The sequence below is a fragment of the Marmota flaviventris genome, chromosome 5 (assembly GCF_047511675.1).
Source record: "Marmota flaviventris isolate mMarFla1 chromosome 5, mMarFla1.hap1, whole genome shotgun sequence".
Lineage (NCBI taxonomy): Eukaryota > Metazoa > Chordata > Mammalia > Rodentia > Sciuridae > Marmota > Marmota flaviventris.
This window is the reverse complement of record NC_092502.1, coordinates 101,588,766-101,602,532: the sequence shown is the minus strand read 5'-3', so window position 1 is coordinate 101,602,532 and position 13,767 is coordinate 101,588,766. Positions and strand designations below refer to the sequence as shown.

Below are 13,767 nucleotides of genomic sequence, written 5' to 3'. Positions count from 1 at the left end.
TTGGGTGCTACTATGTTTGATGTAGTTGTCTTGGCTACTCCATTGCCTTTTTTTTTTTTTTTTTTTAAATGTGGTTACTTCTTCACAGGCAAATTTTATTTTTTGCCCAAATGTAAATGCTTGTCAGTTTAATAATTTTATCATAGAACAATTTCTATAAGCCCTAGTTTTAGAGTGACCAATTTTCCTTTAATGTTTACTTTCTTAAGTCCTTCTTTCCCCATAAACTTTTACTAGAATGATAAGTACTGCCTCTTAGAACATTTGTGGTGTTCAAGAGGACTTATGTAACTGTTCCATATGCTTCGGCTAAATTTGAAAACAAAGTACAAACCAGATTTGGGAATACTGATCCTCAGGAAGAAGACATGTGAGTTGGTTCGGGATTGGTGGGGTCTCTTGTTGTTGTTTTGCTGGCAATGGCAGAAACCGTCCTGATATTAGAAAACATTGTGGTTTACTCTCTTGAAGTTACAGAGGGGTGCCAAACCATCTGTTATTTTGTGTCCTTGGCCAGTGCCTAACAATCAGTGCAGTACTACCCACATCAATCAGCAGATCTCCAAGTACCTTGCCTTCAGTATTTGAGAGGATTCACTGAAAGATTTCAGAGTTTTTTTTAATTTTCTGAAGAGAAAATAGGAGCAGAGCTAAAATTCTTTCAATTGCTAATCTAACAAGTAAAGTCAAAGTGTGGCATCAAGATTGCAGCGTCATTCCATGCTTCCGTGGTTTCTTACGCCTTGGTCCTCTCTTTAAACTTCACTTTGATGCTTGCCTTTCATTTGGTTTATGTATTTATAAAAGCATCCAAGCTCTAGTAAAAGTTCCAAAATAATTCATTTTAAAAGTGACCAACATGCAGTGCAAGAACGAGTTTCATTTTGGAATTTCAAAACATATTTTACTAAAGGAACTTATGACTCACTTAGAAGCTGTTTCTTTTTGCTGTTTTCATGTTTACACAAGAATATGCCTCAAGATTGGTTTGAAAGGTGAAAAATAAAAATGATTTTATAGCAAACCAGCTTCAGAAAGGCTTAGCACTTTAAACCATATTTTTATAGATTAATTAGCAGACTCTTGGAACACACCATCAAACACATATCTGTTCTTTATTACTACATTACTCTAAGTAAGCTTCTATAGACACCCAGTAATGAGTGCTATCCTGGGTACAGGTTGTGCCAATTATGTGATATTCACAAAATGGTAAGGAACACTGGCTATTATTGAAGTCACACATTTAGGCCTGGTGGCTGTATAGAAAGTGCCATTGGAATTTGCACAAATAGGTGTTTTTATGGTAATAAAGATAGAGAATCCTAACTGGCCTGGTCCTGGGATAAAATCAATATTTAAAAAAATAATAAAACTTCAAATCTTGTAAAATAGTGCTAGTCATAGGAACCCCTACTAACTTTGCTCAAAATTTGTTTTGTAAGAAATGATTGCTAAAGTTGGTGACTACATTTAAAGATAATAGCACTTTATGGATCAAAGACGTCAAAATTAGATCAGAAACCCTGTATATACTAGAAGAAAATGTAGTCCCACACTTTAACAGATCAGCCCAGGAACTGACTTCCTTAACAAAAAAGAAGCCTAAGAAGTAAAATCAATAGTCAATAAATGGGACTAAAAAAACCTCTTCACAGCAAAGGAAACAATCAAGAGCATGAAAAGAGAGCCTATAGAATGGGAGAAAATCTTTGCCACTTGCACCTCAGATAGTGCATTAATCTCAAGGATATACAAAGAACCCAAAAATTTTAACACCAAAAAAATAAACAAAAAACAGATAAACAATTAATTCAGTCAATAAATTGGCTAAGGAACAGAACAGACTCTTCACAGAAGAAGAAATACAATTAATCAACAAATATATGAAAAAATGTTCAACATCTCTAGCAATTAGAGAAATGTAAATTACACTGAGATTTCATCTTACTCCAGTCAGAATGGCAATTATCAAGAATACAAGCAGGATGTAGGGAAAAGGATTCCCTCATACATTGCCGGTATGACTGCAAATTAGTGCAACCACTCTGGGAAGCAGTATGGAGATTCCTCAGCAAACTTGGAATGGAATGACCATTTGACCCACTCCTCAGTATATACCCGAAGGATTTAAAATCAACATACAATAGTGATGCAACCACATCAGTGTTTATAGCAGCACAATTCACAACAGCTAAGTTATGGAATCAACCCACATGCCTTTCAACAGATGAATGGATAAAGAAAATGTGGTATATATACAAAATGGAGTATTATTCAGCCATAAAGAAGAATGACTTTATGACATTTGCCAGTAAATGGATGGATCTGGAGACTATCATGCTAAGTGAAATAAGCCAGTCTCAAAAAAGCCAAAGGTAGAATGTTTTCTCTTATATGCAGATGCTAACCCACAATAAGGTTGGGAGGGGAAGAACAGAAATTCAGTAGATTAGACAAAAAGGGATGAAGGGAAGGGAGGAAAGAAAGACAACAGAATGAATCTAACATAATTTTCCTATATACACATATGAATATACCACAGTGAATCCCACCATTATGTACATCCACAAGAATGAGGTCCTAATTAGACTAAGATATATTCCACACTAGTGTAATTTTATCAGAATGGATTCCACTGTCAGTGTAACTAAAAAGAACCAATAAAAATTTTCAAAAAAATAATAGCACCTTAAAAAGTTGAGAAAAGAGTGTTTTCCAGAATTTTGTGGGTGTGAATAGTTTCTTAGCCCAGCTGGAATAAACTCAAAGCCACATTTTCAGTGTGGCACTTGGGCTGTAGTCTTTGCAGTGCTGTGATGCTGTGCCCCTGCACTTGTGGGTCTGTTCTGAAGTACTCCAAAGAGAGACTTTGCTGCCAGAAGTGGATCTGAGCAGCCACCTTGGGAACCTATCCTCAGCCTTTCTGCAGCTCTTTTGAGTTCTTTGCATAAGAAATGTCAGAACAACCTGCCTTGTGCATTTAGGACTTGCTTGCAGAGCACTTCAGGTTTTCACTCTGTTCCTATGGCTGACTTACCTTGGAAACAGAGCTTACCTTGGGAAGTGAATTCCTTTCTTGCCTCTCAGATTACAGTAATTACAAGAACTATTCTTTGAAAATTATGTTTAAGATGTTTAGTTTTTTACTTTTGTTTGAATTAATTGACTAGCGCCTAAAAAGCTTCCAGGCTCCATACTTATACAAGCATTCCAACTTCCTTATTAGCAGGTGGTATTTTTCCCAGTATGCTGGGGCCTTTCTGGGGAAGAGATGCTTCATGGTACCTTTTGATCTCAACTTTAGTTCAGTTGGACCCTACTTATTTCACTTCATAATTTTTTTTTAAAGAGAGAGAGAGAGAGAGAGAGAGAGAGAGAGAGAGAGAGAGAGAGAATGAGAATTTCTTAATATATTTTTTTTAGTTTTCGGTGGACACAACACCTTTGTTTGTACGTGGTACTGAGGATTGAACCCGGGCCGCACGCATGCCAGGCGAGCGCGCTACTGCTTGAGTCACATCCCCAGCCCCTCTTCATAATTTGTTTAATTTCATATGGTTAATAATTATCTTTTAAAATAAATATTTAGCATTAATCCATTTTCTGTATATCACTAAATGTGCCTTATCATGAATTTAACCCTAAATTGTCTTCTTATAATAAGATATTTATTTTCATTAAATATTCAATTTTTTCTTGCAGAACTGTCTTCTAGAGCATTCTGACTGATCTGTTCTGGTTTGGTTGCTACCTCCTTGAATCCCCTTTACTTCTCTTGAGTTGAATCTTCTGCTTTTTGTATTCCATGTCTCCCTGTTAGTATATGCCTTCATTTTCATGTGTTATCCTGAGAAGCTTCCTGAGAAAGGGTGATGGAAATAAATGTTTTTCCCCCCCCATTCTCAGACTTGATTGGTAGTTTGGCTAAGAATAAAATTCGAGGTTATAAATTATTTTCATTCAGAATTTTGTGTTATACCAGTGTCTTTTAGTTGCACAGTATGAAGTCAATGTGATGCCTGATTCTGTGTGTGATCCTCCCTGCTTCCTTTAGAAATTGAAAAATATTCTCTTTATTCCCAGTCTTCTAAAATTTCGTGATGATCTGGCTTGATTTAGTTCTGTTTTTATCCATTGTGTTGTGACATTCTGGTCTAGCAGCTTAAATCCTGAAATTCTGGAGGATTTTCCTGAATTAATTTTTGATGATTTCTTTCTTTCTGCAACTTTTTTGTTTGAATTGATGTTTATCTAATTTTCTTCTGTGTTTTCTGTTTCCCATCTCTATACTTTTGCTTTACTTCCTTGGGGATTTCATCATCTTCTGTCTCTTCTGTTGAATTTTGTCATTTCTACTGTCATAGTTTAGAATCTGTGTGTGTGTGTGTGTGTGTGTATTGGTCTGAATGTTCTTTTAAAAAAAATCTTCCCATTTTTGTTTCATGGTTCCAGTGTCTTCGGTTTTATTGGGGTTATTATCAAATTTTTAAGTGTTTTTTCCTCTAATTATATAGGCTAAGAATTATTATTTTGGTCTTTACATTTCATATTAAAATGTTTTCTCAAGTATCTGATCATTCTTTTTAAGAGAGAACTAGAATGTTAATGTGAAGACCTATGTAGTCGAATGGCTTATTTTACAAAAAAAGAGGAAAGACCTATAAAGTGAACTTAGCTTGGCTATTTATTGGGAGGACTACTGCTATAGTTATCTTTAGAGTTTTCCTGTTGAGATACCTCTTTTCCTGATGAACTAATAATGTTCTGGGAGATGGAAAGGGACAATGTGGATCTCAACATCCAGTTTGCATTTCTTTAATCCTCTACTTTCAGTGGTACCCTCATCCTTTGCTGGGTCTGATGCTCATCCAGATACCCCAGGTTACTTTTTCCCTGGAATAGATCTAGACTTCTTTATAAGGCAGTGAAGTATTGGTTGCCCAATAGCATAGAAAAGTATAAGGGATCCAGGGATTTAATTGTTTCTTAAATGGCTCTCAACTAATTCTTCCCTACTCTAACTCCTTCCTACCTGCAAAGATCGTGTATGTACCACCTGGAACTTTTAAGATTCTTGGTGTAAATTAGGTTGTATCTCAGTTTTACATAAGGACAACTGTAGAGTCAAAACATTTTGAGACTTGTTGCTGATGTCTTTGAGTCATTCTTATGGTTTTATGCATTCTGAAAAAATGTTTTGACCGTAGTTCTGACATGGAGAGAATTTAGATGCATGGGTTCATCCCACTGTCTTTACCAGAAGCTTCTATAAAAAATTATTAATGTGTGTTTAAGAATTACAATGGTATACCAGAATGAGTCTTCCTGTACCACCTCCCCATACCTACTACCTAGAGGTAACCAGAGTAAGTTACGTGTGTGCCCTTCTAGAAATATGTTTTTATTTTTCATGTTTAGAGTATAATTCATATCATTTAAAGAATCACAAAGAAAATGTTGCTGTCTAAAGATATAAAAATATATATGTATATGACATAAGCATACTATTTATTTAGTATATGTTGAAATTATAGGGTTCTGTAGCAGTATATACAGGTTTCTTATTTTTAAACTATTTCATAGTATTACATCGTTTTGAGTTTTTCCTAATAAGATCCCAATTGATGGACATTTGTTTTTATATTATTATAAAAAATCACTACTCTAAATACAGATACACACATTTTTCCCACTACTTGAGTACATTTTGAAATAAATTCTAAGGAACTGGAATTGCGTAGTGCACTTTTTAATTTATTAAGATATGAGCACTTTTTAATTTATCAGGATATCCCAAGCTATTCTTCAAAAAGGTTATGCTTGTACTTTTAGTATTAGTTTTTTTTAAACACCTGTGTGACCTAGACTTTTAAATCTTTGACATTCTGATAAGTCACAGACGCTACCTTGTTGTTTCAATTTACACATCTTTTGTTCTGTATAGTTAATCATGTTTGTTAGACATTTTTTCTTATGAGCTACATATTTACTTTGTTTAGCCACAATTCTTTGGATTATTTATTTTTTTTCATGTCAGTTTGTAAGAGCTCATTATATTTGGGAGAAATTTGTTCTTTCACTCTCATGTCTTGCAGATATTTCCCTTAGAATTGTCCTTCATATTGTTGATATTGACCATATAGCAAAAAAACAAAAAACATGTTGTAAACATGTATTTTAAAATGAAAATTTACAAAATATTGGCTTTATTATCCCATACTGAAATTATCTTCTTATTACTTTAAAATATTTTGTTATGTAGTGTTTAGCTAGGAGCCATAGTGCATGCCTATAATCCCAGAGACTCAGGAGGCTGAGGCAGGAGGATCATAAGTTTGAGCAACAAGCATCAGCAACTTAGTGAGACTCTGTCTCGAAATACAAAATAAAACAGCGAGGGTTGGGGATGTAACTCAGTGGTAGAGTGTCCCTGGGTTCAATACTCATTACTGGAAAAAAAAAAAAAAATTGTATAGTGTTTAACCTCATTTAGAAACTAGCAGTGGCATTTTATTTGGACTAAATAGTTTAGAAATTTTTCATTTTTTTATTCTAATTTTAAAAAGATCACTAAGTAAACTTCATTTACTTGTACCTTATGCTGTGTAGATTAAAAATATTCCTGTTTTCAGTGTTCTACACAAGAGTTCTTCTTGATTGTCAAGACCCTGTATCATCTACAGTCAGAGTTTCAAGCATTAATGCCTGCTGTTAATTCTCATGTTCAGTCAAACCTGCTCCAGACAGTTATTTTAGAAGTTCCTGAACTCCTCAGTCCAGTGGAGCATTACTTAAAAATACTTAATGAACAAGCTGCCAAGTAAGTACCAGATCCTCAGTTCTTCCTTTCCATCAATGAGCATTCATCTAATACATTTGCCATTTGATGTGTGGATTTTCAGTCTTTGCTAGAGTACTGGTAGAAGGTGCTTGAGTGCACATGTACTCAGTTAGAAACATGATTAGATACTGAAAGTTTTACATTATAGCTGGAAGTTACACTTTATTGTCTAAACTCAGGCAGTTTATTATGTAGGACAGTTGACTGCTTCCCCAGGTGTCAGATGATAAAACTATAAAGCACAGGCAAAACCAAATAGTAGCAGTTTATTAACTTGAAAATGGATGTCAGATGGCGTTGTGTACTCATTTCCCAGATATCCATTGTGTACTCATTTCTTAGCTATCCAGGGATGATCTGTCTTATATTTAGATTCTGTAACAGCAAAGTTATCTTTTAAAGGATAGTTATTTCACAGTGCGTCCCACAAAGATTTCCATATTTAAAAAAAAAATTGACATTTACATTTGTCTTTATTTTCTGAATAGGCAAATGACTCTTATTTAATTTTTTCTCTTGGTTTCACCATGGGAATCATGAATTTGTAAAATTAAAATTATATTATGGTAATTTTGTCAATCCTCAGAAGTTCAGAAACATTCCCATAAATACTTAGTGGCAGAACTGGCATTAGAACCACATTTTCTTGACTTCTAGCACTAGGGTCTTTTATCATGCTACAAAATAAAATTGATAACTGTTCTAATAATATACTTAAATATATGTATTTGCATTTTTCATATTTCAGAATTGGGAATAAAACTGAATTATTCAAAGACCTTTCTAACTTCCCTTTAATAAAACAGAGGAAGGATGAAATTCAAGAAGTTACTGACAAGATCCAAATACATTTGCAAGAAATACGAAAAATATTAAAAAATCCTTCTGCACAGTATGTGACAGTATCAGGACAGGAGGTAATGTCAAACATGAATTTATTTTGCATCAGCTTGCCTTAAGTAGAAAAGCTATTTTAAAACGTAAATAAAAATCTGAGGATAGGATGTAAGTATCATTTTTTCAACTTTTTGTTTTGTTCTTTGGAAATAAAAATAAATTGTTTTGATAAGAAATATTTTAATAATGATATTGTATTAGTCTTTTGACAAACTTATGCAACTTAATGTTATATGTGTTTTATTGTTATCTGTTGGAATTATATTATGGAAAACTTTGCTTCTTATATAAGTAGTAATTTAGAGAATCCACTTGTTCTGAATCCAGGACATAGAAGTCATTCTTCAATCCTAGGCTTAGAGAAAATGAAATAATACCAAGTGGACCATATAATATTGATTGGATCACACAGTGATTATTATACGATGGTAGTTCTTTCTGAAGTTAGTAGTGTAATTGCTAAATGGGGGAAAAGGCACTCGTACTTTGCTGGTGGGACTGCAAATTGGTGCAACCAATCTGGAAAGCAGTATGGAGATTCCTTAGAAAAGTTGGAATGGAACCACTATTTGACCCAGCTATCTCGCTCCTTGGTTTACACCCAAAGGACTTAAAAATCAGCATATTGTAATAACATAACCACATCAATGTTCATAGCAGCACAATTCACAGTAGCTAAACTGTGGAACTAACCTAGATGCCCTTCAATGGATGAATGGATAAATGAACTGTGGTATATATACACAATGGAATATTACTCAGCCATTAAGAAGAATGAAATTATGGCATTTCAGGTAAATGGATGGAGTTGGAGAATATCAAGTTAAGCGAAGTAAGTCAATCCCCCAAAACCAAAGGCTGAATGTTCTCTCTGATAAGTGGATGCTGATCCATAATGGGGAAGGGGGAGACATGGGAAAAATGGAGGAACTTTGGGCAAAGGGGAGGGAGAGGTGGGAGGGTGCATGGGGGCAGGAAAGATGGTGGAATGAGATGGACATCATTACTCTAGGTACATGTATGACTGCAAATATGGTGTGATACTATATCATGCACAACCATAGAAATGTAAAGTTGTACTGCAGTTGTGTACTGTGAATCAAAATGCATTCTGCTGTCATATATACCTAATTAAAATAAATTAATTTACAAGTAAAACAAGAGTGAAAAACTATATTTAGTGATTATGTAACAATATTGTGTTACTGTTTTTTTATTTTATTAATTCTTTTTGATATATGACAGCAGAGTGCATTACAATTCATATTATACATATAGAGCACGATTTTTCATGTCTTTGGTTGTATAAAAAGTATATTCATACCAATTCGTGTCTTCATACCTGTACTTTGGATGTTCATTACATTCCACCATCATTTCTAACCTCATGCCTCTTCTCTTCACCTCCCACCCCTTTTCCCTATCTAGAGTTTGTCTATTCCTCCCGTGCTCCCACTCCCTACCCCACTATGAATCAGCTTCCTTATATCAGAGAAAACATTCAGCATTTTTTTGCGGGGGGGATTGGCTAACTTCAGTTAGCATTATCTTTTCCAGCTCCAACCATTTACCTGCAAAAGCCATGATATTATTCTCTTTTATTGCTGAGTAATATTCCATTGTGTATATATGCCACTTTTTTTTTAATCCATCTATTGAAGGGCATCTAGGTTGGTTCCACAGTTTAGCTATTGTGAATTATACTGCTATAAATGTTGATGTAGCTGTGTCCCTATAGGATGCTGCTTTTAAGTCCTTTGGGTATAGACCAAGGAGAGGGATAGCTGGGTCAAATGGTGGCTCCATTCCCAGTTTTCAAAGGAATTTCCATACTGCTTTCCATATTGGCTGCATCAATTTGCAGTCCCACCAGCAATGTATGAGTGTACCTTTTTCCCCACATCCTCGCCAACCCTTACTGTTGTTTGTCTTCATAATAGTTGCCATTCTGACTGGAGTGAGATGATATGTTAGAGTAGTTTTGATTTGCATTTCTCTAATTAGTAGAGATGATGAGCATTTTTTCATATCTTTGTTGATTGATTGTATATCCTCTTCTGAGAAGAGTCTGTTCATGACCTTGGCCCATTTATTGATTGGGTTATTTGTTTTTTTTGGTGTTTAACTTTTTGAGTTCTTTATATACCCTAGAGATTAGTGCTTTATCTGATGTGTGAGGGGTAAAAATTTGCTCGCAGGATGTAGGCTCTCTATTTACCTCACAGATTGTTTCTTTTGCTGAGAAGAAACTTTTTAGTTTGAGTCCATCCCATTTATTGATTCTTGGTTTCAATTCTTGCACTATAGGAGTCTTATTAAGGAAATATTTGGTGTTTTCAAACAGGAAAACACCAAATATTGAATTGTGTCTCTTGGTTGTGTTATTCAATCATGACCTTCTAAAGTAAAAATAATGCAAGGATTACTCTTCTGCCTCTTTGGTGAAAATCAGATGATCACAATTGCTTTAATAATGTTAATAAAGGATATAAAGTAGCAGAGTGGCTTCTTGGTATTACAGTGGGAAAGCTAAGTGTAAGTGCCAGTTCTACCAGTTACATGCTACTTGACCATGGAAGAGTCAACTGTACCTTGAGACTAGTGTGAAGATCAGTTAAGTTAAAATACATCAAAGTGCCTTCTAATCATAAAATATTACTACTAAATTTTAATGTGATGACAATAATAGTAATATAGTTGCCATTTATCAAACACTTTGTGTTTGATAAATGGCAACTATATTACTACTATATGAGTGTGGCAAGTGTTTTACATGTATTATCTTACTTAATTCTTATAACAACAGGAAAAGAAAAAGGGTTTATTCTAGTTTTACTGGAAAGAACCATGAGCTAGGTAAGTATGTTACCTAAGAGCAGAAGGTCAGTTTCAGCCCAGGTCTGCCTGGCTTCAGTCTATCATGTTATTATTTTGTTTCACTCAAAAATGTTAACCCAAGGAATTATTAATACCTGAGATATTATTTGATAAAATTAAGACATATAGAATCTATATTATTCAAACTAAGATAAAACTTCAGTCTTGGGATGATGGTCCTGGATTCAGTTGACAATTTTTAAGTAAACATGGGAGAAAAATCTCAAGAATTTATAAGAGATAGTAGATTGGATATTCATTATGAGTGCAACATTGAAGTTTAAGGAAAAATACAGCATGGAGATCAAGTATTTGTATTACAAATGATTTGGAAGGAAGAGAATTTATTTATTCTTTATGCCTGTAGTCAGTCAAGGTGATGAATTTGAAGAAGGAAATTTTTTAGTTATGAACAATGGGATAAATTTTTGTGTGTTTTTAATAGTTTACCCTAGAATTTTATTAATATATTAATGAAGTACTATTTTTGTAAATGAAATAATGATTCTGTTCAAATACCAGATGAATTCTAAATATTTAGAATTGTCACAAATTTTGTTTAAAAATAGATTAAAAGAATCGGCAAATTTAGAGATTATTAGAAGATTAAGACCAGACCATCAAATATGCTTATATAATTCTGAGAGAGGCAGGGAGGAAAACTTATTTTATGTATATGTATGCTTCTTATTTTATATCCTTCCATTCCATCTGACAATTTCCATGCATATAGCTTTTGCCACTAAGTTGCTTAGGCCCTCTCTGAATTGCTGAGGCTGACCTCTACTTTTTAATCCTCTTTCCTCAGCCTCCCAAGTCACTGGAATTATAGGCATGAGCCATCACATCTGGCATTGGAAATAATTTTCAGGAAAATGTTTATTAATTCAGAGCATGCAACACATTGAAATGTCTGTTTAGTGGGTTTAAAATATGGAAAACATTCTCTTTTTGATCTTCTAAATAAAAAAAATTGAACATTCTTAAGAGAGTGAGAAAAAAAACAGAGAGGGAAGGAGAGGGTTAACTGTGGTTTTGGAGAAACAAGCAGATTCTGGAGTGAGTTAAGAATTTCAGCAAACCTAGCAATGATGTTAGGCCGGTGATACCACAGGCTGTAGTTTGAGATCACTGTCATTTAACCAAGACAGAATTGGGGCCAAGGGAGAAGAATGTGAGAGATTGCTAGAATGAATCCAGGCCAACTTCTCTCATTTACATATAAGAAACACAGTCAGGAGCTGTAGTGCAGGGGAAGTTGCTATGAGAACTTTTTAAGGTTTCTGGAACATGTGCCGTTTTCCAATGTTCATTTTCTTTTTTTTAGCATAAGTCTTAAACAAAAAGGCCTGCCTGCTTATTCTTAGAATTCCTGAAAAAGGAAATAGCTAGAAAGAATTGTTCTATTCTATAGTTAACACAGACGAGGAAAAAAGCCAAGTGGATGACAACTTTGAAGAAGAACTTGGACAAAAAAATCCAAGGATATGGGAGTAATGTGAGAGCAGCATGTGACCACAGGGGCTTAAAAGATGAGAGGTCCGTTTGGGCTTTCCTCGATCTCACTCTATTTTCCATCCTGTATGGACTGTTAAGTGGTGGCTTTCTGAAGTGATGGTGGCCCCTAGAATAGACCTGTGATATTCACACACTGAACAGTTATGATCCAGCTATTCCAAAGTTGCTGTTGGTTTTTATTAACTTCAGAATTTCCAACATTTCTTAGGCAGTGACTCCTGTGGATCTCTCAGTATGGATCTGAATGTTTCCTTCCCAAATATCAGTGATCCAGTGTGTTTCTCAATTTTGCTATTTGCTGGAGGGAAAGGGAGGGAGAAGGGGAATAGCATGGATGGTGAAAGGAGACCCTCATCATTATACAAAATACATGTATGAAGATGTGAATTTGGTGTCAACATACCTAATATATAATCAGAGATATGATAAATAATTGTATAATGGTGTATTAAGAATTATAATGCAAAATAAATAAATTTAAAAAAAAAAGAAAATTTTGCTATTTGCCTTTGGCACTGTTCTTCCCAGAATTTTTTTTTAATTAATAAAAATGAACATTTATTCTGTTATTATTAAATTATATATAGTAGCACTTTACATATTGGAAATTACTGTACAACTTTATTTTTATCTTTTTATTCTTTCTAGATATGCATGACAGTAGAGTGTACTTTGACATATTATACATACATAGAATAAGTATAACTCATCCCAATTAGGATCCTGTTATTGTGGTTTGATATGATGTGGAGTTACATTGTCCATGTATTCATATATAAACATAGGAAAGATATGTCCAGTTCATTCTACTATCTTTTCTGTTCCTATCTTTCCTCTCTTCCTTTAATTCCCCTTTGTCTAGTCCAATGAACTTTTAATATTCCCCTAACTTTGTTGTGGGTTAGCATCCACATATCAGAGACAACATTCTGCCTTTGGTTTTTTGGGACTAGCTTATTTCAGTTAGCATGATAGTCTCCAGTTCCATCCATTTATTGGCAAATGCCATTATTTCATTCTTTTTTATTGCTTTGTAATATTCCATTGTGTATATATTATATTTTCTCTGTTCACTCACCTAGTTGATGGGCACCTCGGTTGGTTCCATAGGTTGACTATTGTGAATTGGGCTGCTATAAATGTTGAAGTGGCTGCATCACTGTACTATGCTGATTTTTTAAAAAAATTTTTATTGTTGATTGTTAAAAACATTACATAGTTCTTGATATATCATATTTCACACTTTGATTCAAGAGGGTTATGAACTCCCATTTTTACCCCGTATACAGATTGCTGATTTTAATTCTTTGATTATAAACCTAGGAGTGGGATAACTGGGTCAAGTGATGGTTCTGTTCCAAGTTTTCTAAGAAATGTTCATACTGCTTTCCATTTTGGTTGCACCAATTTGCAGTCCCACCAGCAATGTATAAGTGAATCTTTCCCCCTACATCCTTGCCAACATTTATTATTACTTATATTCTTGATAATTGCCGTTCTGATTTGGGTGAGATAGAATCTCAGTATAAAAATGCCAAAGTGTAACAATGAGCCCCATCATTATATATCATTATAATGCACTAACAAAAATAGGCAAATAAAAGGAGGGAAAAAAAAAGAAAGTCAGGCAC

The 13,767-nt window shown here is 34.3% G+C and overlaps 1 protein-coding gene across 1 annotated transcript in view; it reads left to right on the top strand.

The window, feature by feature from the left end:
- The window catches only part of Msh3 (mutS homolog 3), a 180,649-nt gene that overhangs the window by 95,318 nt on the left and 71,564 nt on the right, over nucleotides 1-13,767 (top strand). Inside the window, exons 14-15 of the mRNA XM_071612456.1 lie at nucleotides 6,636-6,823; nucleotides 7,593-7,761. Of these exons, the coding sequence (XP_071468557.1) occupies nucleotides 6,636-6,823; nucleotides 7,593-7,761 (357 nt within the window). The remainder of the gene's footprint in view (nucleotides 1-6,635; nucleotides 6,824-7,592; nucleotides 7,762-13,767) is intronic.